Below are 24,608 nucleotides of genomic sequence, written 5' to 3' on the forward strand. Positions count from 1 at the left end.
GGCAGGCTCGACGAACTCATCCAAGTCAATCCCATCGGCAATGCGAGTGGCTGCTTCGATGAAGGTTTCCATGAAGGATTGGAAGTCAATCTTCCTGGTGTTGGCGACCTTAATCGCTACTAGTTTCTCTTCTTTGGCTTCTTTGCAGTGGACACGAACCAGAGACAGAGCCACGTCAGCACCACACCAAGCACATGACTTCTTCCATTCCTGCACTCGACCGGGGATCTCACTGAGTCGAGTCATCGGAGACTCGAGGTCGTTTTGGAGCGTCACCCTTGGCCAGAGCGCCATGTCGATCTGTGATACCGCAACCTTCAGTCGAGCGAGGTAGTCCATAACGCTGGCAAGATGAGATTCCAGTCGGAGCATGTTCATGGCAGCTTCATCTTGAACAGGGGAGGTGATGGGGTCCAAGCTTGTCTCGATTCGCCCAGCCTCTTCCTCGAAGTTTTGGCAGAATTCTGCACTCACAGAAATAATGAGTCGACAGTTTTATGATGAATCAATGACAGCAAATCGGACAAGGAAAAGTACCTTCAAGCTTAAGGAACAACTTCCTGGCAAGCCCTCCCAGATAAACCTTCAGCTCGTTTCTCTTGCGGGTGAGGTCTTCCACTTTGTCGGTCAGAGTCCCCTTATCCTTCTTCAATCGCGTCACTTCCTTATTGGCTTCATCAAGAGCAGTCTTCAGCTCGGTATTTTCTTCTTCTAATTTTCCGACTGAAGCCAACTTTTGGTCGGCGAGTGCTGTTTTCTCTTCTGCCATTTTCTGCGCAGCCGCAAGGTCAAGATCCTTCTTCTCCAAGGCCTGCCTCATTTTCTCTAAAAAGAATAACAGTCAGGTCAGAAAAGGAGGGAGAGGATGGCAAGGGAATCGGTCAACAAGTTTAAACCTCCCATACCAGCAGTTTCATCCTTAGCCTTCTGCAAGTTTTCCTTGGCCAACTCCAGATCAAGATTGAGCTGGGTCTGTTTCTGCTCCAAGTCAGCAAACTGAGCTCCAAGCTCATAAGATTTCGGCGTTCTGCGAACAGTCAGTCGACAGAAACAAAGTTTGGTTGCTTCCGAGCAATAAAGTTCAAGTTCAAAGAGTTCTAAGACTACTGCCGAATCAAACATTCAACAGTAGTCTCGGGGACTACACCCAGTGGGTGCACTTAGCGTGCCCCCACTGGTTCGGTTTTCCAATGGACTTGGTCCGTCCAGTAAAACAAAGAAGCAACCGTTATTCTCAGACCACAACCGACTGCCCGCAGTCGACTGCGGTCTCGGGGACTACACCCAGTGGGTGCACTCAGCATGCCCCCACTGGTCCGAATTTCACTCGACCAGACCTGTCTAGACCGGGTGGAAGAACTGAAAAGAGACATTTTATCAAGACCCCGCCAAATTACACATTCGACGTCGGCCTCAGGGACTACACCCAGTGGGTGCACTCTGCGTGCCCCCACTAGTTCAAAGATACAATCGACGCAACCTAGTCGACTCAAAGTGGAAAAACTACTCAGCAAAAATTGAAGCACCTAGTGGGTGTACAGATGCAAGGTGCAGACTGACAAATAAATGCACAGTAAAGGTTTTTAGGTAGCATATCTTAAAAGAACAAGCGTCAAGCTAGAAGATCAGTCGGAAATCAGCTAACCTGGACATTGGTCTGGAGTGCTGAGCTGGCGTCATAGGCAGCCTGACTGGCCTCGCGCACCACTTTCATCTGCTCCATCATAAGGCCTGCCTGGCGTATGGCTTCCTTGGCAGCGCTCACTTGGTCCTCTGGGACATGATGGGTGGTGAAAAGTGGAGAAGGTGGAACAACCGCATCAGCTTGAGGATCTGAGGCGTGGAGTTGCACGGATGAAGCAGGGACAGTCGACGACGAAGGACGCTCAGTCGACACAGGATCAGCAAAGGTAATAGAAGCTCGATTGAGGTCCCTGGACTGCTGGATCACTTGTTCTGACACTGGTGTCGACCGAGGTGCTTTGCTGGCTGGCACCCCCCTGCCTGAGGTCCCGCCCCTCCTTCCCATAGGCCTCTAGGGCATATCTTCATCATCGTCCGGAAGTTCAATAACATTCGGCAGCGCTGCAAAAGACTCGACCACAAGGGTTTAGTCGACCTATAAATCAATCGACAAAATGGAGACAAAGAGGGCAGGAGTCATGCCTGCTTTGGAAGTGACCGCGTCTTCAATGCCCTCATCACCTTCATATTTGTAAATGGAAGTCCCAGAAGTAGCAGCACTGCAAGTTTTAGGATTCACTTGGTCAAGTTGGAGAATGAGTCGACCGTAGTACAGAAATTCCCAAACAACACAAGAGCAAAGCAACAAAGTAAAATACTTACACAGAGGCAGCGGGAACGTCCACCTTCATTTTAGGCAGGGCCTTCCGAGGCTTTGCACGATCGACCTTGGGCTACTTTGGAGCCTTCTCAGCCGGATCAGGAGTGGTTGTCCGAGTGCGCTTCGAGGTGTGCGTACTTGATGCAATTGCTTTGCCCCGTCCACCTGCTGGATCGTCTGTTTGCTTGGAACGCCTTTCGGAGCAGGGTGGCGACTCGACCTCTTCACCACTGCTTGAGTCGTCACTCTCGTCATCGTTCGAGTCCCCTGATTGCCACTGAGTGCTTTCATCCGTGCTCGCCTCGCCTTCCTGGGCCAAATCCCCGTTTGGCATTAAGTACATTTCAGTATACGTCTACAAGACAAAGAGTCAATCAAGTTCAAAGATGGTTGCAAGTCAGAATTAGAAGACACTCGGTAAACAAGTGTCAGACCTTGTCCGGTTTGTGTTCAGAGTCGAATGGCGCAACTCTTCTAGACCCCCTGGGGTTATCCTTGTTTCCAGTGATGCTCTGCCACCACTGCGCCACTATCTTCTCGTCAACCTCCTCAGGATGGATCCGAGCGGTGTCATTCGCGCCCGTGTACATCCACATCGGATGATCACGTGCTTGGAGAGGCTGGATGCGTCGACTGAGGAACACTTCCAACAAGTCCATACCAGTCACGCCGTCGCCGTCACGAACCAGCTGAACTACCCGGTCGACTAACGTCAACACTTCAGCCTTCTCCTCCGGGGTCTCGAGCAACGAGGGAGGTTGGCAGACTCGGTCCATGGTGAAAGGAGGAAGACCGGTCGACTAACCAGGAGTCGGAACATCCTTGCAGTAAAACCAACTCGATTGCCATCCCCTAACCCAGTCAGGAAGGGTCATTGCAGGAAAAGCACTCCTACCTCTCGTCTGGATCCCTAAACCCCCACACATCTGGATCACTCGGGTCTTATCATCAGTCGGACTGGCCTTCTTCACAGACTGAGAGCGGCAGATGAAAATGTGCTTGAAAAGACCCAGTGTGGGCGACAACCCAAGAAGTTTTCGCACAAAGAGACATACGCGGCAAGATATGTGATTGTGTTGGGAGGAAAATGATGAAGTTGGCCTCCGAAAAAGTTCAGGAAACCTCGGAAAAAAGGATGAGGAGCCAAAGAGAAGCCACGATGGACATGAGTGGCTAGGAGGACGCACTCACCCTCCTGCGACTGCGGCTCGAGTTCGTTCCGGCAGCCTCCCAGATTCAGCGGCAATCAAGCCCCCCGCTTCCAGATCATCCAGATCTTCTTGCCGGATTGCAGACCGGATCCAGCCCCCCTGAATCCAGCCGGGCGGCAATCCGGACCTTGATGACGACCCCCGACTCGTCTTTTTGCCCTTCAACTTCACCATCGCCATCGCCTTCTTAGCGCGCTCCAGGGCCGATGTCTTGTCCTTCCCCATCGCCGCGGATTGCTCACGAGCGGGGCGACGGTGTCGAGAGCGGAGGGGAGATGGATGGAGAAGCATAGGAGGAAGAAGGGGAATAAGGGACACTGTGCAATCGCATCGGCCTCAACGCCTTTTATGGGCTCACTTCTGAGTGGCTGACACGTGGGCCCAAGTGATCCTGTCAAATCCCGCAACAGTCGCGTGCTCGGTACATGGCGAAAAGGGCGGCGCGAGAATTGAGGTGCCCCTGCCTAATCCGTTCCGTTTACTGCGGTGCTCTCTGTCCCGCGCGCTTCTCCAAATTTCGAATCCCGTGAGATCCGGGAACGGCAGCATAACCAATCGCGCCAAAGATTTTATACCGCTCCAACACTCGAAGCACATCAGTATAAGTTCACTCGACGAACTCTGAATGGATCAAGGTGACTGAAAATGAAGTCAAAGGTTCGGCATGGTTCACCGACCCAAGTAAAATGCCTCTGAAGCATAAAAATCGCGTCGGAACCATCTTTAGCTTCTTCCACACTCGGACCTCAATCCATTCGGGGGCTAATGATGATGACATGTACCTAGGGTAGGGTAATAGGCCTGACCTAGACACCCTTCCCAAGGACACTGCCCTAGAGTCAAGGACATACAAAGTACAACAACATCTACCGACTGAAATCACCTCAGAATGCAACGATCTCGACCAACAATTCCACTCGGATAACCCAATTCCATTCGACCAGGATATAATCATTCAACCATACCAGAAACCACTCGGAGTACAGAAGACCTAACGTCACTCAAGATGGCGACAGTCAGGCGTTCACTCTGTAGTCTTAAAGATCATTTATACCTCTTTATTACGGGCGTTATCAGTAACGTCCTGTCTTAGTGTACATTGAACCCCTTGTAACATGGGCTGGCTGGGGTCCTGGCACACTCTATATAAGCCACCCCTTCCACTGGGACAAGGGTTCGCACCCCCTGTAACTTCACGCATAATCCAGTCGACTGCCTCAGGGCACCGAGACGTAGGGCTTTTCCTTCCTCCGAGAAGGGCCTGAACTCGTAAATCTTGCACGCACAACCTCATCGTAGCTAGGATCTTGCCTCCTCCTACGTACCCCCTATTCTACTGTCAGACTTAGAACCACGACAGACGCTGCGCTGGGCTCCGCGATGACCTCCGTCCTGCCGTCCTGGCGGTCTTGGTCTTGTTGCACCGGAATGGAAACCTTTGCTTGATTCCTCAGGACTCCGCGCCTGCGCTGGCCTCCTTAGCACCAAAGAGGAAACTGGTACACTGCGCCCGCTGGCACCCGCTGGCACCCGCCTAGCCTTGGTCATCATGGCTCACATCATGTGAACCTTGCGAGGTGCTGCTTGCATAGATATCTCCGCTCCTCGGGAGCCAGCCTAGGGAGGCCGCCCCCCAGGGAGGTCTTGGCATCGTCCGCCTCGCGAGGTTTGGCCCCTCGTGAGGGTCTTGAGTTGTTGATGCTTGAAGCTGGGCCATACCGGGCCGTTGATGGAGCCACGTCATGGGCCGCACACAGGAAAGTCTGGCCACCCCCGGTCCCAGGACGCCGACAGTAGAACCGGGGCCCAAGGCGCGCTCGGGCTTGGCTTCGAGGCGAAGCCAAAGGGCAAGTGCGGAGCTCCGTGGGCCCCAACCGCCTGCGGCCTTGGTCGACGCGTGGCGATTGATGGGACATGGGCGCCTCCGCTTCCCCACACTGCCTCGACAACGGTTCGACTTGACGAGACTCTGCTGCATGCAGAGAAAAACCATCATTACGTGCGATCGTGGAGGCCGGCGGTTGGCCTCCTCCTAGCTATAAATGAGGAGAGGGGCAGAGCCCCCTTGCTCGTGTCTGTCTTCTCGCCACCCGCTCCTTCTTCTTCTTTCTTGCCTCGCCATCTTGCTGTAGTTCTCATGGCACCGATGAGGAAGTTCTCCACTGCCGAGAAAGGGAAGGCCCCCAAGGAGGGGCACGGCTCGCCCCAGAGGGGGCGAGGTCGCCCCTGCAAGCATGCCGCGACTCCTGCGGTGGCTCCTCGGGGGAGCAGGCGCGCCTCGAGTGGCCGCGACGGCGCTTCTTCTCGCGGCGGGAGCCGCCAGGGGCGAGGCAACCCCTGTGATGGAGGAAGGCACGCCGTGGTCGCCCGGCCTCCTCGGTCGCGCTTCCATTCGGCGGAGGTGCTTCCAGAGTTCGTTGTGTGGTCGGAGGGGCCGACCGGCACCTGGCTCTCGCTGCCCCGTTTCTTCGCCGGCGAGCTGCCGGTCGCTGGCCTTGACGCCCTCTGGCTTCAAGCTGACGGCTGCTGCAGCAAGTATTCATGGGTCAGGGTCGAGGTTTCCGCCACTGGGAACGTGGCCCTAACCCGTGGCTGGCAGACGTTTGCCCGCGCGCGCGGCCTGAGCGGGAGGTGCACCCTCCACTTCAAGTACGACGGCATCGCGACCCTTTACGTGAGGGTGTTTGGGGAAGATGGCCGTCATGCAGGGTGCTGTCCCGAAGAAGATGGCGGCGACGATGAGCTTGGTCTTAACGACAGCCACGACGATGCTGAGGGTGAGCTTTCCCTTGGCGACGGCCGTGGCTCGTTCAGCAGCGGTGGCCACTGCCTCGAGGGAGGTGGTAGATCTTCTCGTCGCCACGCGCCGGTGAAGCGGGAGGAAGGCTCGGGTTGAGCCGGGGGTGGCTCTAGAGCCAGGCCTCGGGAGCTGCTGCGGTCGTGTGGGTCGCTTTTGGTTAACCTTTCCTTTCTCCTGCATTTTGAAAAAAGTAGAGGGCCCTACTAGGGCACGTAATGAACCATGGTACTTATGCCACTATGCTATGTTTATTGTTCTTGTGTTATGTTGTGGTGTTCATGTTCCAAGTAGGTGCGGTAGGATAACTTAGCTTGGTATACTCGCGGTAGTTTCTCGCCTCGCGAGGGCGCGCCGTTCAACATCTGGTGAGGCCCACCTTGCTGCCAACCTAGGAGCCGCCGGCCTCAGGAGGCATCATAAAGCTGCAGGATTCGTTAGAAAACTTGTCGGGTGTCTTGTTTCTCTTTGCGCGAGCCCTCAAGCATGGCTAGTCGTGGCTTAGTGCACCGCGTCACCGTACCCGGGGGCACGAACTTAAGAGGGTGCGCAAATCATGAGCTCGCTTGAGGGCGCCTCGTGAAGATCAAGGAAGCCGAAGCTCTGGGGCGACAGGGCTTTGGCAAGGTGTGCTCGCGGCATGGGCTAGCCCAACGCACGCACACACCTGCCCAGCCCCCGCGCAAGGCGCACGAGAGAGAGCGACGGGCAACTGCCGTTCTCCCTGACCCAAGACAAAGAATCGAGCGAAGTAAAAGGAGAAAACCCAACTAGGCAATCGAGAAATGCTAGAGCTCCAAATTCCATTAAAATGTTGCAAACCAGCTACAGAAAGCAAGCAAATGAATAGTCGTGTCCGGCACCTAGTCTAGTCTTCTCACCAGCGCGGAGCTAAGTGCTGCCACTAGGACATGGGAGGGAGCCCCCGAGGCCAGAGGACGGCACTCTGGAGACTCCGGGGCGTGTACAGCCCCATTCATTACGTGAGAGTGTCACGAGCGGAGACCTTCACAGGCACTGGGCCTTGCTTCATGGGTAGAACTTCCGGAGGTGCTGGATGTTCCAGGCGTTCTGGATGGGGATCCCGTCTAGCGTCTCTAGGCGCGCAGCGCCTGGCCTAGAGACGCGGGCGCGCAGCGCCTGGCCTAGAGACGCGGGCAATCCTAAATGGTCCCTCCCACATGGGAGAGAGCTTATGTAGCCTTTCCCTAGAGAGCACCCACCTCAGGACGAGATCGCCCACCTCGAGCGTCCTGGAGCGGATGTTGCGGCAGTGGTACCACCGCAGCGCCTGCTGGTACCTTGCCGCCCGGAGCGAGGCTTGACGGTGGCATTCCTCCCCAGCACGAGGTCCATCCCCCTCGTGGCGTCCTGGCGTACCTCGTCAAACGCCAAGACCTGCGCAGAGCGATGCTTGACCTCGTGTGGGAGAACCGCTTCGGCTCCGTAGATGAGGAAGAATGGAGTTTCTCCGGTTGGCTTGGGGGCGGTGGTGCGGATGGACCGCAGCAGGGACTGGAGCTCATCGAGCCAGCCCCTGCCACAAGCCTCGAGCATCTTCTTGAAAGTTCTTGTTTTGAGGCCCCTCAGGACCTCCGCGTTGGCGCGCTCAGCTTGGCCATTGCTCCTTGGGTGGGCCACTGATGCGTAGCATATCTGCGTTCCAAGGTTAGCACAGTATGTTTTAAAGAGGTTGCTAGTGAACTGTGAGCCGTTGTCAGTGATGATACGATTAGGGACCCCGAAACGGCTCACGAGGCTCTTGATGAACTTGACTGCTGAGCCGGCTGGGATGGTGCGGATGGCTTCCACCTCCGCCCACTTGGTGAACTCGTCGATGGCGACATAGAGGTAGCGGTAGCCCCAGGCCCCTGTGGGAATGGTCCCGAGATGTCCAGCCCCCAGACCGCGAACGGCCAAGTGAGCGGAATGGTCTGGAGGCCCTGAGTAGGCTGGTGGATCGGCTTGGCGTGGAACTGGCAGGCTTCGCAGGACTTGACCAACTCAGCGGCGTCGTTGAGCGCCGTGGGCCAGTAGAATCCGCTATGGAATGCCTTTCCCACTAGGGTGCATGATGACGAGTGGTGCCCGCAGTCCCCGCCATGTATGTCCGCCAACAGGTCACATCCCTGTTCCCTGGAAATGCATCGTAAGGAGACGTCGTTTGGACGCCTCTGACAGAGCTCACCATCCCAGATGCAGTATGCTGTGGCCTGGCGTGCCACCCGCTCTGCGTCTTCCTCCTTCTCCGGCAGGGTTCCTTGAAGCAGGTAAGCCTTGAACTCTTCGGTCCAGCATCCCTCCTAAGGCTCGAGCGCAAGGAGCAGGCGTGCTCCTGAAGTCGGGCCACAGGCGGGGGCTCCCGAGGTTGGTGCTGGGGGGAGCTCCTCCTGAGGCAGCATTGCCTCCGCGGTAGGCGGGGCTGCTGAAGGCTTGAAGAGCCACTCCTCGAAGACGCCGGGCTCCTGGGGCAGGCGCCTAGACGCCCTCTTGGCGATATCGCTGGTTTCCTTGTTCGTGCCGCGAGGCACATGCTGCAGTTCCAGGCCCAAGAATTGTTTCTCAAGTTTGCGTACCTCTGCAAGATATGCCTCCATGTGCTCGTCCTTCGGCTCGTATACTTTGTTGGAGAAGTTGACGAGGAGCGGGGAGTCGCCCTTGATGGTGAGGCACTTCACTCCCAAGGCTGCCGCAGCCTTGAGGCCGGTGATCACGCCTTCATACTCTGCAATGTTGTTGGAGACTTTCTCGCCCTGCTGGAAGCAGAGTTGCATGGCGTAGTAGAGCTTGTCCTGGTTGGGCGAGATGAGCACGGCTCCAGCCCCCGCGCCCTGGCGCCTGAAGGCGCCATCGAAATACATGACCCAGTCATCTGGCGCCTCACTTCCTGGTGAGAGGGGTCGGTCCTCACCCGCTTCGGGGCTGGGGACGTCGGTCCATTCCGCCATAAAGTCGGCGAGCGTCGAGCCCTTGATGACCCTGGTGGTGCTGAACTCCAATTGGAACGCCTGAACTTGATGTTCCATTCGGCGACTCTCCCCGCGGCATTGGGGCTCTAGAGCACCCTCTCCAGTGGGTAAGCCGAGACGACTTTGATGGGGTGGCCTTGGAAGTAGTGGCGCAACTTGCGGGAGGCGACAAGGAGCATGAGCAGGAGCTTTTGCGGCATGGGGTAGCATGCCCGGGCGTCACGCAACACCGTGCTGATGAAGTATACTAGGTGCTCGACGAGGGCAGGAGCGCTGGTGGGGTCTTGTACCTCCTGAGGATGGGGATACTCGTGAGCTTGGCCGCTTGCAAGGGTGGCCAGGGCCTCAGGAGCGCCATTCTGAGGGGCCTGGTCATCCGCTGGTGCCATCGGGGCCTCAGGAGCACCGTCCCGAAGCTGCGTTGTCTTGTCCTGGCGTGCAGCGCTGCTCGGCGGGCCCTTGGCCAGGTGCTCCTCCCAGACCGCCACCAGCGCTGCGCTGGTAGAGTGTGGTGTGGTGGCTAGGTAAAGCACCAAGGGCTCAAGAGGTCGCGGCGCCACCATCACTGGTGGGCTGGTGAGGTATCTCTTGAGGCCTTGAAACGCTGCGTCAGCCTCCGGAGTCCACTTGAACGACCCCTTCTTCTTCATCAGCTTGAAGAACGGGAGGGCGCGCTCCCCCAGCTTGGAGATGAAGCGCCCTAGCGAGGTCACGCAGCCAGCCAGCTTTTTCATTTCCTTAAGAGTCTACGGCGGGCTCATCCTTTCTATGGCCTTGACCTTCTCTCGGTTTGCCTCGATTCCCCTGTGTGACGCTAGGAAACCTAGCAGCTTGCCGGAGGGAATGCCAAATACGCATTTCTCCGGGTTGAGCCGCAGATCCACCGCATGCAGACTGGCAAATGTTTCCTCCAAGTCCTTAATGAGGGTCCTTGCCTCCTGAGACTTCACTACTATGTCGTCGACGTATGCCGCAGCGTTTCTCCCTAGCTGCCGGCCCAGAGCGATGTGCATCAGCCGCTGGAAGGTTGCCCCGGCGTTGCGTAGGACAAACGGCATGCAGGTGTAGCAGTATACCCCGCATGGGGTCAGGAAGGCCATCTTCTCGACATCTTGTACCGCCATCTTGATTTGATGATAGCCCGAGAAGGCGTCCACGAAGCACAACAGATCACAACAGTGGAGTCGACGATCTGATCGATGTGCGGGAGTGGGAAGGGGTCTTGATGGCAGGCATTATTGAGGTTGGTGAAGTCGATGCACATGCGTTCCTTCCCACCTTTCTTGGGGACGACGACCGGGTTTGCCAGCCATTCCAGGTACCGCACTTCCCGAATGACACCAGCAGCATGCAGCTTGCGAGTTTCTTGGACAATGAACGACTGCTTCTCTGTGGACCGCCACCGTGCCTTCTACTTCACTGGCCGTGCGTTAGGGCGTACCATCACAGTACATGGTGACATGAAGATAGCCTTGGAATGTGAAGAAGGCGATGCTGCTTATGCTGAGTCTGCCTGTGCCACGGAGGAACTTAAGTTTTATAAATATGACCCCGTTAAAGAAGCCAACCACAGAGCATGATCCTTTGTTGAAGTTTAAATCGGCAGATGATACCAAGCAGGTTGACTTTGTCCCTGACGACTCATCTCAGCAGTTCACTATCAGTGCCAATATGGATCCGAAATAGGAAAGTGTGCTCATCGAGTTCATCCTTGAGAACTGGGACATCTTTGCATGGAAGCCTTCAGACATGCCGGGTGTACCGAGAGAACTCGCTGAGCACACTCTCAATATTGATCCCATGTTTAAGCCGGTCAAGCAATTCCTTTCTTGTTTTGATGAGGAGAGACGTAAGGCCATTGGAGGAGAGGAGGCCCGGCTCTTAGGAGCCGGGTTCATTGTTGAAGTTTTTCACCCTGAGTGGTTGGCTAACCCGGTGCTAGTACTTTAGAAAAATGGCACCTGGCGTATGTGTGTGGATTACACAAACCTTAATAAACCTTGTCCAGCTGATCCTTTTTCTCTTCACCGTATTGATCAGATCATCGATGCTACGGCGGGTAGTGAGCGTTTGAGCTTCTTGGATGCTTATTCTGGTTATCATTAGATTAAGATGGTAGTTAAAGATCAAGAGAAGACGGCTTTTATCATGCCCTTTGGAGCTTTTTGCTATGTGTGTATGCCTTTCGGGCTCAAGAGTGCCCAGGCGACTTATCAGCGTTGTGTCCAGAACTTTCTCCATAATCAGATTGGATGAAATGTTCATGCTTACGTGGATGATATTGTTGTTAAATCTAGAAATAAGGAGACACTATTGGATGATCTGAAAGAGACCTTTGATAATCTCCGGGTCTACAAGATGATGCTTAACCTGACCAAATTTGTTTTTGTTGTGCTTGCAGGCAAGCTCTTGGGTTTTTTGGTTTCTGAGAGAGGCATTGAAGCTAGCTCGAAGAAAATCAAGGCTATCACTACATTGGCTAAGCCGGCGTGCGTCAATGATGTCCAGCGTTTGGCGGGTCGTATTGCAGCTTTAAGTCGGTTTATAAGTCGCCTGGGAGAGAAGGCTATCCCTCTGTACCAGATGATGAAGAAAATAGATCATTTTGTTTGGAGTGATGCTGCTAATGAGGCGTTTGAAGCACTTAAGAAGCAGCTGGCTGAGCCGCCGGTTCTTGTAGCTCCTATTGAGAAGGAACCTTTGCTCTTATATGTGGCTGCTAACAGCAGAGCCGTCAGCGTGGCGGTTGTAGTGGAAAGGAAAGAGTCGGGTAAGGAATATCTAGTCCGAAGGCCGGCTTATTATGTAAGTGAGGTTTTAATTGAGTCTAAACAGAGATACCCACATTGGCAGAAGCTAGTATATGGGGTGTTCATGGCCAGTCGCAAGTTAAAGCATTATTTTTTTGGTCATCCTATTACTGTGGTCAGCTCTGCTCCTTTGGCGATATTATTCAAAACAGAGAAGCCACGGGCCGAGTGGCCAAGTGGACCATTGAGCTTGGACCACATGGTTTGAAGTATATGCCACGGACAACTATCAAGTCTCAAGCTCTTGGGGATTTCATCAACGACTCGACTGAGTTGCATATACCTGATGAAAAGCCTGATAATACATATTGGCCTATTTATTTTGATGGGTCTAGGCAATTGGAATGCTCGGGGGCTGGAGTTATTTTGACTTCCCCATGAGGTGACAAGTTTTGTTATGTCTTAAGGCTGATGTTTCCCTGTACTAACAATGCAGCTGAATATGAGGCCTTGCTTCATGGCCTAAAGGTGGCCAAAGAGATGAATCTAAGCTGGGTCAGGTGCTTTGGCGACTCAGATTTGGTGGCTCAGTAGGTCTCTGGCACTTGGGATTCTAAAGACCCACTCATGGCGGCGTATCGCCGGGCGGTGGATAATATTGCTGGTCACTTCAAAGGTTATCAGGTGGAGCATCTGGATGGAAGGAAGAATGAGGCAGCTGATGCTTTGAGCCGGCTTGGGTTGTAGCGTAAGCTGGTACCCCCTAATGTCTTTCTTGATGTATTGAATAATCCTTCAGTTAAACTGCCATCCGAAGAAGATCTCGCTATTCCTGACCCGGAGGCACAGTTGGTGGCTGCTCTTCATGACATCCTCGATTGGACAGTTCCCTATTTGGCTTATATGCCCTGGGGTGAGTTACCTGAGGATGAAACTTTGGCCTGGCAGATAACCGGGCGGTCCAAATCTATGACTATTGTCAATGGCGAGTTACACCGATGCAGTGTCACATGCGTGTTCCAACGTTGTGTTTCTCCTGTGGAGGGCCGTGAGATTTTAAGGGAAATCCATGAAGGGGATTGTGGCCATCACGCCAGCTCTAAATCTCTTGTGGCTAAAGCCTTTCGATTTTACTGGTTGACGGCTCATGCTGATGCAGAAGATCTGGTTAGCAAGTGTGATGGCTGTCAGAAATTTTCTAGACGAGCACACATGCCGGCTTAAGAATTGAGGATGATTCCAATTACTTGGCCATTTGCAGTCTGGGGGCTTGATATGGTTGGAGCTTTCAAGAGGTCTCAGGATAAGAAGACTCACCTTTTGGTGGCGGTTGACAAGTTTACTAAGTGGGTTGAGGCAGAGCCGGTCAGTAAGTGTGATGCGGCAACAGCGGTTCAATTCATAAAAAACAATCTTCCATTTCAGTTACCCTCATAGTATCATAACTGATAATGGCACTAATCTGTCTAAGGGTGCTATGAAAGAGTTTTGTCAACAAGAGCATATTCGTCTTGACGTCTCATCAGTGGCTCATCCACAGTCTAATGGTCAAGCTGAGAGGGCCAATCAGGAAATCTTGAAAGGTATAAAGCCCCGGCTTATGGTTCCATTGCAGTGAACGCCGGGTTGTTGGGTTGAAGAGTTACCCTCAGTAATTTGGAGCATCAATACTACTACTAACAGGTCAACATGCTATACACCCTTCTTCATAGTCTATGGGGCAGAGGCGGTTCTTCCAAGTGATATCCGTCATGACTCGCCCCGTGTGGCGGCTTACATTGAAACTGTTAATGAAGAAGCACGTCAGGATGCACTTGATGTGTTGGATGAGGAGCGTGACCTTGCGGCTGCTCGTTCAGCGATATGCTAGCAGGATTTGCGTCGCTATCATAGCCGCCGGGTTCAGACCCGAACGTTTCAAGAAGGCGATTTGGTGCTCCGGTTGATCCAAGACCAAACAGATATGCACAAGTTATCCCCACCTTGGGAAGGACCTTTTGTGGTTAGCAAGAATCTGAACAACGGGTCATACTATCTCATTGATATTCGAGAAAACAAGGATTCACGCACATCGGACAAGAGACCCGCCGACCTTGGAACATTGCTCATCTTTGGCCTTATTACACTTGAGCAACCGGCTCTTGTGCTCTACATACCTTCATTAATGTATATATTATGATCAATATAATAAAGCCGGCATCCCTGATAATTCTGGGCCTTTGTCATTTCATTTCTAAGTATCTGAGTCTTTATTGTTTGTTCATAAGGTCATTTTGGGGCTTCCTGCTCAATGAGCATAGCTATGCTTACCCTCTTGATCGGCTTACATGCCATATTATTGGTCACTTGGGGGCTTCCTGCTCAATGCGCATAGCTATGCTTACCCTCTTGATCGGCTTACATGCCATATTGTTGGTCACTTGGGGGCTTCCTGCTCAATGAGCATAGCTATGCTTACCCTCTTGAACGGCTTACATGCCATATTATAGGTCACTTGGGGGCTTCCTGCTCAATGAGCATACACTACAAGAAATATGTCAACTAGTGACCTTCTGTCAGTGACCCTGGAAGAATTGGTCATAGATCTATGACCATTTCAGACCAATTGGTCAAAATCTGTTCGGGCGGCTCCAAACCCTAAACTATAACTACCATTTTGGTCAGAAAGGTCGTAATTTCCTTACACGAAATGGTCATAAAGAAGATAACACTGGTCCGCTGCCTTATTTCTAGCTGATCACGACCAATATAGATGGTCATAACCTTGTAAATTGTGGTGGGTTGCTATGACTAGGCGCCACCTCATCAGTTTTGCCTATGTGTCATGTCCATGTGGCAATTTTTGCCCCAGGTTGTGAAGCAACCTATATTTCTGTTATTCCTAAAATTCCCAAAAAAATCTCATAAATTCTTTGGGTCATATCTTCGTCAAATATGTAAAAAACCTTCCTTGCCTAGTTCGAAAATAATTCAACAATATTCATTTTCCTATTCTGTTCAGAACAACACTTTGTGAAGGAAGTACCACTTTGGCATGTCCAAATAGTATCCATTTTCTACGGTGCTTTCCTATGCCCAAATAACCATCCTCCACCAAATGCCAGCTCAATCCATTCATTATTTTGAGCCCAACTTCAACATTCGTATTTATGTCCAGTGTGGTACTTTGCAAAGCAAGTACCACCTAGGCACCTCCTTTTTAGCTGAATTTTTTTGAAGACGGTCTTCTTAGTAACTGATCATCCTCAGCCAAAACTCACGCCCATTAGCCATGTAAATTTCCCGTACCGCTAATCAAACACTTGGCTGCTAATTCATGTTTGAGCATCGATCGGTCTCCTCGTGAGAATCTTATGTTGTAATTTTCTTCCTAGCACCTACCTGGGGAGTGCCCAACCCACTAGACATGCCTAGGCCGCCCAGAACACATGGCAACGCCACGGTCACGTGGTGACCACGCGGCGGGCATGCGAGTTTACGCGCTCTAGAGTTGGGGCCCTCGGCCACCGCCCAAACCTCGACGTATCGCCACCAAACCATGTATTCATGATTAAATAGGTACTTATGTAACTAGAAATGATTTTTGGAAAAAATAAATAGCAAACTATGAGGCAGCTGCAGTTCAAATTTGGCCCGCTTCCAACTAAATCGGCGGAAATTTGTCTTTTTCACGAGAGGTGGATCAAAACTTTTTACACCCAACCATTTTGTCAAGTGTGCATTAAATATGTCTTAGTATTTTAGAAAATTGATTTGGTCCAATTTTACAACAATTATTTGGGAGGTCCTTAAAAAACCTCCTTTTGGGCACTCGAAAAATGGAAAATGGTTTTTTTGTCCAAAGAAAACGAAAACTTCCTTAGGCAACATTGTTTGCCATTCCAATGTGCACCCTTGTGCACAATATGAGATCATTTGAACAAACTATGCCATGAATGTGGCCATAGGATTGATCATTTGGCTTGAAAGCCATTGATCTCCACACGTGATAGCTCGTTTCTGAGAACACTTTTTAAAAATAATTGCCGTATTACAAGTTTGTTATTTTTTCTGGGAACTTGGCCACATATAATGACAAAAATGCGAAGGTTTCCCAATTATTTGATCTTTTTGAATTTTTTATGCCCGTTTCAAAATGCGGTCAAAACGGCGGGAATGACCGTTCCTAGCTAGTGGTTGAATCTTAGATTTTTTTTGGTGTTTCTCTGATTAAATAGATACTTATGTACCTAGAAATGATTTTTGGAAAAAATAAAGAGCAAACTACAAGGCAGCTACAGTTCAAATTTGACCCGCTTCCAACTGAATCGGTGGAAATTTGTCTTTTTCACGAGAGGTGGATCAAAACTTTTTACACCCAACCATTTGTTCAATTGTGCATTAAATATGGCCTAGTATTTTAGAAAAATGATTTGGTCATATTTTGCAACAATTATTTGGGAGGTCCTTCACAAAAAACCCTCCTTTTGGGCACTCGAAAAATGGAAAATGGTTTTTTTCGTCCAAAGAAAATGAAAACTTCCTTAGGCAACATTGTTTGCCATTCCAATATGCACCCTTGTGCACAATATGAGATCATTTGAACAAACTATGCCATGAATGTGGCCATAAGATTAATCATTTGGCTTGAAAGCCATGAATCTTCACGCATGATAACTCATTTCTGATAACACTTTTTTAAAATAGTTGCCGTATTACAAGTTTATTATTTCTTCTAGAAACTTGGTCACATATGATGACACATTGCGAAGGTTTTCCAATTTTTTTTTTTTTTATTTTTTTATGCCCGTTTCAAAATACGGTCAAAACGGCGGGCTTGACCGTTCCTAGCTAGCTGTTGAATCTTGGAAACCTTTTGATGTTTCTATGATTAAATAGATACTTATGTACCTAGAAATGATTTTTGGAAAAAATAAAGAGCAAACTATGAGGTAGCTACAGTTCAAATTTGACCCGCTTCCTACTGAATCGGCGAAAATTTGTCTTTTTCACCAGAGGTGGATCAAGGATTTTGACACCCAACCATTGTGTCAAAGTGCATTAAACATGGCCTAGTATTTCATAAAATTGATTTGGTCCATTTTTACAACATTTATTTGGTAGGTCCTTCACAAAAAAAAACTCATTTCGGGCACTCAAAGAATGGAAAATGATTTTTCCGTGCAAAGAAAATGAAAACTCCCTTAGGCAACATTGTTTGGAATTCCAATATGCACCCTTGTGCACGATATGAGATCATTTGAACAAACCATGCCATGAATGTGGCTATAAAATTGATCATTTGGCTTGAAAGCCATGAATCTTCACGCATGATAGCTCATTTCTGAGAACACTTTTTTAAAATAATTGTCGTATTACAAGTTTATTATTTTTCCTGGCAACTTGGTCATATATAATGACACAATGCGAATGTTTTCCAATTTTTCATTCTTTTTTGAATTTTTTATGCCCGTTTCAAAATGCGGTCAAAACGGCGGGCATGACCGTTCGTAGCTAGTGGTTGAATCTTGGAAAACTTTTGGTGTTTCTCTTATTAAATAAATACTTATGTACCTAGAAATGATTTTTTTAGAAAATAAAGAACAAAGTATAAGGCACCTGCAGTTCAAATTTGACCCGCTTCCCGCTGAATCGGTGGAAATTTGTCTTTTTCACGAGAGGTGGATCGAAACTTTTGGCACCCAACCATTTGGTCAACTGTGCATTATATATGGCCTAGTATTTTAGAAAATTGATCTGGTACAATTTTGCAACAAATATATGGTAGGTTCTTCACAAAAATACTTATTTTGAGCACTGAAAAAATGGAAAATTAATATTTTGTGCAAAGAAAATAAAAAATCCCTTTGTCGATACTGTTACCAATCCAAGATGTAAACTTTTGCAGAGTATGCTATCATTTGAACAAATATTTGGTAGGTCTTTTACAAAAAAAACTCATTTTGTGCACTAAAAAATTGAAAATGATTTTTTCGTGACCTATTTAGATGTTCATAAGGCTTTCAAATTGTTTGTTGCGTTCTGATTGATCCAAAGACATATCACGCGGATCATGCATCAGACACCGTCGGATGCTCCCGGATCCAACGGCGGACCTCATCCCCTCACCCCCTCACCCACGTAGCCCTCTCACCCCCTCACCCACGCAGCCCCCACACCCCCACTCCCCACCGTTCCAACCCTTGTCTCCTCCACCCGCACCCGCTTGCCAAACCCTAGCCGCCGCCGCCCCCGCCCCCGCACGATGGCCGTCGACGGCGAGGAGCCCGAATCCCCACGCCTCCCTGTCCTCCGCCATGGCCACAGCGGGCCTTCCGGATCCGCGTCGTCGACGAGCTGGATCCGCGCCTCCTCGCGCCGACGTCGTCTCCCCGATCCAGATCGACGCCACCTGGGGAGCTGGGCAAGGGTGTGTGGGGGTATTGGGAGATGGGCGCGTGGAAGCCGCTGGGGATCAGCGGCCGGCAGCGCGCGCGGCTCCGCAAGGAGGTGCTCCTCGCCGGCGAGGACTGGGCCTACGACCCGCCCCGCGGCAAGATGCGCACCAAGCGCAAGGGCCACAAGGTCGACCGCATCGCCGCCGAGAAGTGAGAAGACCATCCCCCATCTCCCTCCACCCCTCCTCGCAATCTGTGGCGTCCTGCTCTCCTAGATCGATGCCTGATGATTTGGTTTGGTTTGGTTTGTTTCTGCAGGCGTGGCAACACCGTTGAGCCGATGAAGAAGATGCCCTAGATGCTCCTCGACTACAAGGTTCGCCTCCTTTGGCTCATCCTTTTGTGCTTCATGTTGTTTCAGTTTGCCATCCAGTGTGCCTGCACATTGCAATTGTGTAGTAATCCTTGTTGTGTATATCAATGCCGTGCCGAGTAATCCTTGTATAGTCGTATGTAACCATGTGTTTCTTGGCTGATATCAGTAGCTTGGGTGTGCTGTTTTAATCATCAGTCTTTATCTGCTCGACGTAAGTCACATTATCAGTGCTTTAGTTATGAGTGCTTAATCTGTTGTAAGCATAGCCATAACTGGAGTCATGCACACTGCAGACTTTGCTTAGATAACCCACAAGACATTAAGTACAAGGGATTTCAAACCAACTAGTGTTATGATCCTTCTCGGCACTTGCTCGTGGATCTTCCTTGAAAATCTACAATTAAGCCCCATTTCTCCCAAATGCAGCAGCACAAGATACTTAGGCTGCAGCCGGGCCTTCGGCTGCTGGCATACTATTCAAATCACCCAAGTTTGATGTTGATTGGTGAATTTTATTTATTCTTGTTATGCATATGTGATGCCTACATGCTGCCTGCTAAACTGGAGAGCAATATACCGAGGATGCTACTGTCCACATTATGTTAATGTTTGTACATTGCAAGTTAGGCAGATCCTTGTTCTATACGAAGTCCAATTTTGTACTGCTTTCTTCAAGGTTCAGGGGTCCAGGCATATGGCTCACTGTTCGTACTGTCCCAATGCAGCGGCTTCAGCTTCGCCTGCTGGTCGTCTGCACCGGATGCCGCGCCCGGGGCTGCCGGTGGTCTTGAGGACGACGCCCAGGCTCAAGGCGTACGAGGGCGTGCCGCCGCCGTACGACAGGACCAAGCGCATGGTCATCCCCGACGCGCTCAAGTACGTCAGCGTTAGACTGCCTTCTAGATCTCGGCGTGCGTCTTGTATGTGTGTTTGATGTTGACGTCGCTTGTGGTTCTGTAGGGTTCTGAGGCTGCAGCCTGGGCACAGGTACTGCCTCCTCGGCCAGCTCTCCAAGGAGGTCGGATGGAACTACGCTCACACCATCAGGGTGAGCTATTTCATTGTGTTGTTTCTTCAGTGCTCACTAGTTGCTAGTGTTAGACTGCTACCAGTGGGTTAAGATTAGTCTTTTATGTCATCCTAAACTAAAGTGGTCTAGTTGTACTAATCATTCTATGAAAGTTCAATCTGATTTGCTGGTACTCTAATAGATATGCGTTCAGCTTTTGTCATATAAACTCTCTTGTGGTGATAAACGATTTGTTCTTCGCTTTTTTGGCCTCTCCAGGCCCGGCAACCTTGTCCTAGCTGGGTCTGCAAAATCTGAAGCCAAGGTTGTGCTCTTTGATCCTGGAACTGTTGTCGAGATGGATGAAGAGGGGTGCTGGTTGGAGGACCCAGAACCCTCCCAGCTGCTGTGTCTCACGGTGCCCCTACCCTGCCTGCCTGAATGGCCAAATTAGTGAGTTAGCCTAGTTTGGCAGCACTGTATTTAAAATACCATAGTATCTCAAAGCTTCGGTATTGCAATGCGTGGGCAATGAATACTACGGTTTTAAAGAAACTACATTTTTCTCAGTTTTAAAAAAACTACCGATGCGTTTGGCTGATGTTGTTTTACTGTAGTTTTGATCGATAGTCACACAACTTAATCTAACTTATACTAAACCTATGGAGCTACACGAATCAGTGTGTGCCGGCCGGCTGCTTGCAACGCTGTATGGTCTTCCGACCGCTGAGCTAGGAAGTTGCAGACTTGATCGGCAGTAGCTAATTACAAAGAATAGGAATCAGTATCCTATTTTAATTAGTGTGGTGCATGCCATTGAAAGGACGTGTGGTTAGTTATGCTTGTGAATCAAGCTGCACGGTAGTCAAACCAGCAGATGACACGAGCAACTTTTCCTCAGTTTGAGAAAAAGAGGTCCAGGCCACTTTTTTAATACTCCAAGAAAACCACAGTAACAACAATACCACTGTATATGAAAATGCAGTTTTTGGTATAGCCAAACGCCTCAAAGTATTCAAAACTACAGTTTTTCAAAAACTATGGTATTCTAGTAATGCTTCAAAAATACTTTGCATCCAAACGGGGCCTCAATTAGCACATAGCTGCGTTGTACAGTTGCTTATATAATCAGATGTTGTATGTAGTCACGTACGCTTTCCAATTTTGATCCAATGCTTGCTTCCTAGCTCACGTGTGTCAGTTTTTCAGATAGTTGCGACTCCTTGTGCATCACCCCTCCACTAACAAGTAAAAGTAAATAAAATCGCTGTTTATGCTCACTCCTTGTCTTCATATACCTTTTCAGTTGGCTGTTACTTCTCTGGTTTTATATTGAGTTTGGGAATTTGGTATTGATGATAGTCCGGCGACTCTGTCATCTGATGCGCAAGTCCATGCACGTCGGCTCTCTGGGTAAGAGAACTTGTCTCCGCTGCAGATGCAGTTATTGAAAGACAGTAGAGCAAACTGAATTTTAACAATTCTATCTTCTGCGATTAAAACAAATCCACGACAGAGTTGCAGCAAACTAATGTTATCAGTTCTATCTTCTGTGATCAGAGCAAACTAATGTGTTGCAGTGAAGTATTTTGCATGGCCTGCACTTGTGCAATGACTTTTCATATTGTGTCTATGTTTTCTTGTATGAATGAGTATCTCATTTTAACTAGCTGGAGAACAAAAAGCATGGTACTAGCAGAATTTGTGTTGGCATTCTTAATAACTGTCCTTTTTTGAAAGGTCTGCTCATAGTATATTGGCTCCAGTTTTTTTGATTCATTTCTGTTGATTCATGTAACAGGTCGTCCAGTAAAGCTGTCGAAGGAGCTCCATGCTGAAGAACATAACACTTGTAGAGCTTGCAAATACTGTATCTCATTATTGAACCCTTTTTGAACCCTTTTTGATCTGAATCCCATGAAGAAGTAAATGAGCCTAGTTTTTTTAACAGGCATGCTGTCTTATTAAATCAGGGGGAAATTATTGCCTGGATAGGTGTTTTCTTTTGTGAAGTTAGTCGATGTTGATCAAGTCCCCATTTCCGCTGTATGAAACGTTTCTCCTGTTGTACTTCTTAAAAAGCTTTCCGCTGATGGCAGGAAGAAGAAGGCTGTTCACAAGATGGCAGGAAGAAGCAGGCTGATTCGATTAGATCCTCAAGGTAGCCCTTCCCTTCCCCTTCTCTCTTTGATTCGATCCAATCTATGCACAAAGTGCACTAGTTTGGATGCATCATAGAACTTGTGGTGATGTTGTCTAGATTGCAGCAAGCAAAAATACAAGTGTTGAGGTTGTTAAGTGTTTTGTTACGGTGAAATCTGAACCATTTATTGAATAGTAGGATGGCTGACTTACTATGTTTATCTCTTGTTGCTATGTTTGTCTATTCCATATCCAAATCATGTTTATAAATTGGTGTGCTTGAAAACCAAGGAATGCTTCTATTCCTTGTCGGTGTTCTTTTTTATTCTGGTATAAGATGAACCAACTCGTTATTTGTTTGGTGGTTGGTTTGCATACATGTTCTTTTTCTGCAGAAATATGTTGTGGTTCCTTGCAGAGTAAATATGCTGTTAGATTTACTTTTATTTTGTTCCTAATCATTTTGTTCTATAACGTGCAGATGCTGGCCTTTCATGTTTCTTCACGAGCATCAGGACAAAGAAGTTGGAAGAAGCATAGTTCTAGCTCATTGGAGCTAGTTCTGGGAGCAATGAAACCCTTTAGGCTGATCCTATTTGTATGTGTTTTATATGATGTAGCAGAACTTGTCGGGCTCATGTGATAGACTCATGTGGTAGACTGTATACTTGTAGAGCTGTTATCTAATTGTAAACTTGATGCTGATCACATTTGTATGTATGTTATATGATGTAGCAGATTGCTTCTTGTTGTTATTTGAAGTATTGCGTCGGTTTTCTGTATTGGTATATTGAAATCTGAAGAACATGACCTTGACAAAACAAAGAAAAAGAAAGGCTATAGCCCAAAAACAAAGGTGCATAAAAAAAGAAAAACAAAGGCTACAACCCAAAAATAAAAAGGCTATAATGTTGGGCTTGGCCCATGTAGTTGATCCAAATTAATAGGGAAAATTTATATAAAAGGCTGAATTGTTGGGCTCGGCCCATGTAAAACACCGAACTGGACCGAGCTGAATCTTATCCACGTCAGCTTGCCACGCTGGATCCTACGTGGTCTGGGGAGGCTGCTAGTGACCAAAATTTTGGTTGAAGAACCAACGACCTTTTACAGAAGGTCATTAATTTCAGTTTACGACTGCCAGCTTTTGACCTTCTGTTTTTGGTTAAAAAAAGGTCGCAAATGAAAAACAATGACCTTTCAGCGGCCAATAGTGAGGGTCACAAGTTGACATATTTCTTGTAGTGATAGCTATGCTTACCCTCTTGATCGGCTTACATGCCACAACTGAGTTTTGACCTGCCTGTCTGCATGATGCTACTCCACCAGGTAATCCTAAATGACTTGCCATACTCTTAACAGTCAATCTTTGAACTAAGACCCTGAACTTGTTAAGGTTAAAATGGCGGCTTGTCATGTGAGAGCCGGCTTACAGTGAGCAAGGACGACTCTAAGGCTGTGCGGCCTATGAAAGCACTTGAATTTTAGTGGTTGTGCGACCCATGAAAGCACTTAAATTTTAAGGTTGTGCGGCCTATAAAAGCACTTGATTTTTTTTCTGAATTTATTTTCTTTTGGACATTTTGGATTTGTGTGCATTAATGATTTCTTCTGCCCAAGTATACTTGGTGCAATTCAGGCCATGTAGCCTTGACCATATGACTCATAATTAAGCATACTGGGTTGGTAACCCACCCTGATAGCGGATCATAAGCCGCCAGGGTATTTGCATTGAGCAATCAAACATCATGAAATTTCATGTCTACGTCTTATCATTATCAAAGGAGTTGACATGATATTAACCTTCAAGTATGTTTTTACATAATGATATGAATATTCAGGGTTTGATAAACCGCCCTAATTTTCGACTTTAAGTCGCCGGCGTCTTTCTGGTTTAGATAAACCTTTAGTCTTTTTCACAGACTATTATATCAGGGGTTTTCAAAGGTATTTGGGACCCTCCCTGGCTTAAACCGCCAGGGAATATGTTGTTTGCTTGTGTGCAGGGAGTATGACAATATTTGATCTGATCCACATGATTGATCATATTATACGCACAAGCGGCGGATCATAAATATCTGTTTGGCGATATAAGCATACAAAAGATGAACAGGCATGATGGCATGACATACCAATGTTTTCAAATCTAACCTATTACAAGACCACAGAGGGCCTGCAAATTGAAACCAAGTGTTTTCCAGCACATTGAATTAAGCTTTGACTCAGAGCCGCCGGATGTCAGTTGCCTTTGTCCTGGCGGGTTGATGACTCCGGGTCATCCTGCTCCGGTCCTTCGTCTATCTGGAAGTCAGGCAACGTCCACTTGATGCCAGTCAAAGCCTTGAATACGTCTTCATCATCCATAAGTGTGGACGGATCAACATCAGGAGCAAAAGTATGCTTACGTGTTGGAGGGATGAGATCCACAACATCATAAGCTGACGCTTTCACTTTTGCATTTTCCATCGTGTAAGCTACCTGATACCTGGATAAATCGGTTTCCTCGGCCAACTTGCTTGCCAAGGAACGCATCTCCTTCACACATTTGGAGAAGTCATTTTCATCAAAGGGAGACCCATCTTCCTTGAGACTTGGACAACCAGTGGCCATGTCCTCTGGGTCTAGCTCTGCTT

General features: G+C 49.0%; 1 protein-coding gene across 12 annotated transcripts; it reads left to right on the plus strand.

Annotated features, from left to right (window-relative positions):
• Window positions 1-18,210: 18,210 nt before the first annotated feature.
• On the plus strand, window positions 18,211-22,736 carry LOC109759828 (large ribosomal subunit protein uL13). Of its 12 annotated transcripts, none has more exons than XR_012184484.1 (10): window positions 18,211-18,658; window positions 18,767-18,824; window positions 19,550-19,700; window positions 19,785-19,872; window positions 20,113-20,286; window positions 21,140-21,246; window positions 21,635-21,694; window positions 21,785-21,845; window positions 21,933-21,994; window positions 22,457-22,736. XR_012184484.1 is itself a non-coding variant. In XM_073500106.1 (9 exons), the coding sequence occupies exons 3-5, from the start codon at window positions 19,585-19,587 to the stop codon at window positions 20,149-20,151; spliced, it is 243 nt and encodes an 80-aa protein (XP_073356207.1). In that variant the 5' UTR covers window positions 18,211-18,658; window positions 18,767-18,824; window positions 19,550-19,584; the 3' UTR covers window positions 20,152-20,286; window positions 21,140-21,246; window positions 21,635-21,845; window positions 21,933-21,994; window positions 22,457-22,736. The 12 variants fall into 12 exon arrangements, 10 of the variants coding, with proteins under 10 accessions (XP_073356207.1, XP_073356206.1, XP_073356208.1 ...); XR_012184485.1 differs by having other exon boundaries at window positions 20,113-20,251; XM_073500106.1 differs by having other exon boundaries at window positions 21,635-21,845.
• Window positions 22,737-24,608: the final 1,872 nt, after the last annotated feature.

This window comes from Aegilops tauschii, chromosome 5 (assembly GCF_002575655.3).
Source record: "Aegilops tauschii subsp. strangulata cultivar AL8/78 chromosome 5, Aet v6.0, whole genome shotgun sequence".
Classification (NCBI taxonomy): domain Eukaryota; kingdom Viridiplantae; phylum Streptophyta; class Magnoliopsida; order Poales; family Poaceae; genus Aegilops; species Aegilops tauschii.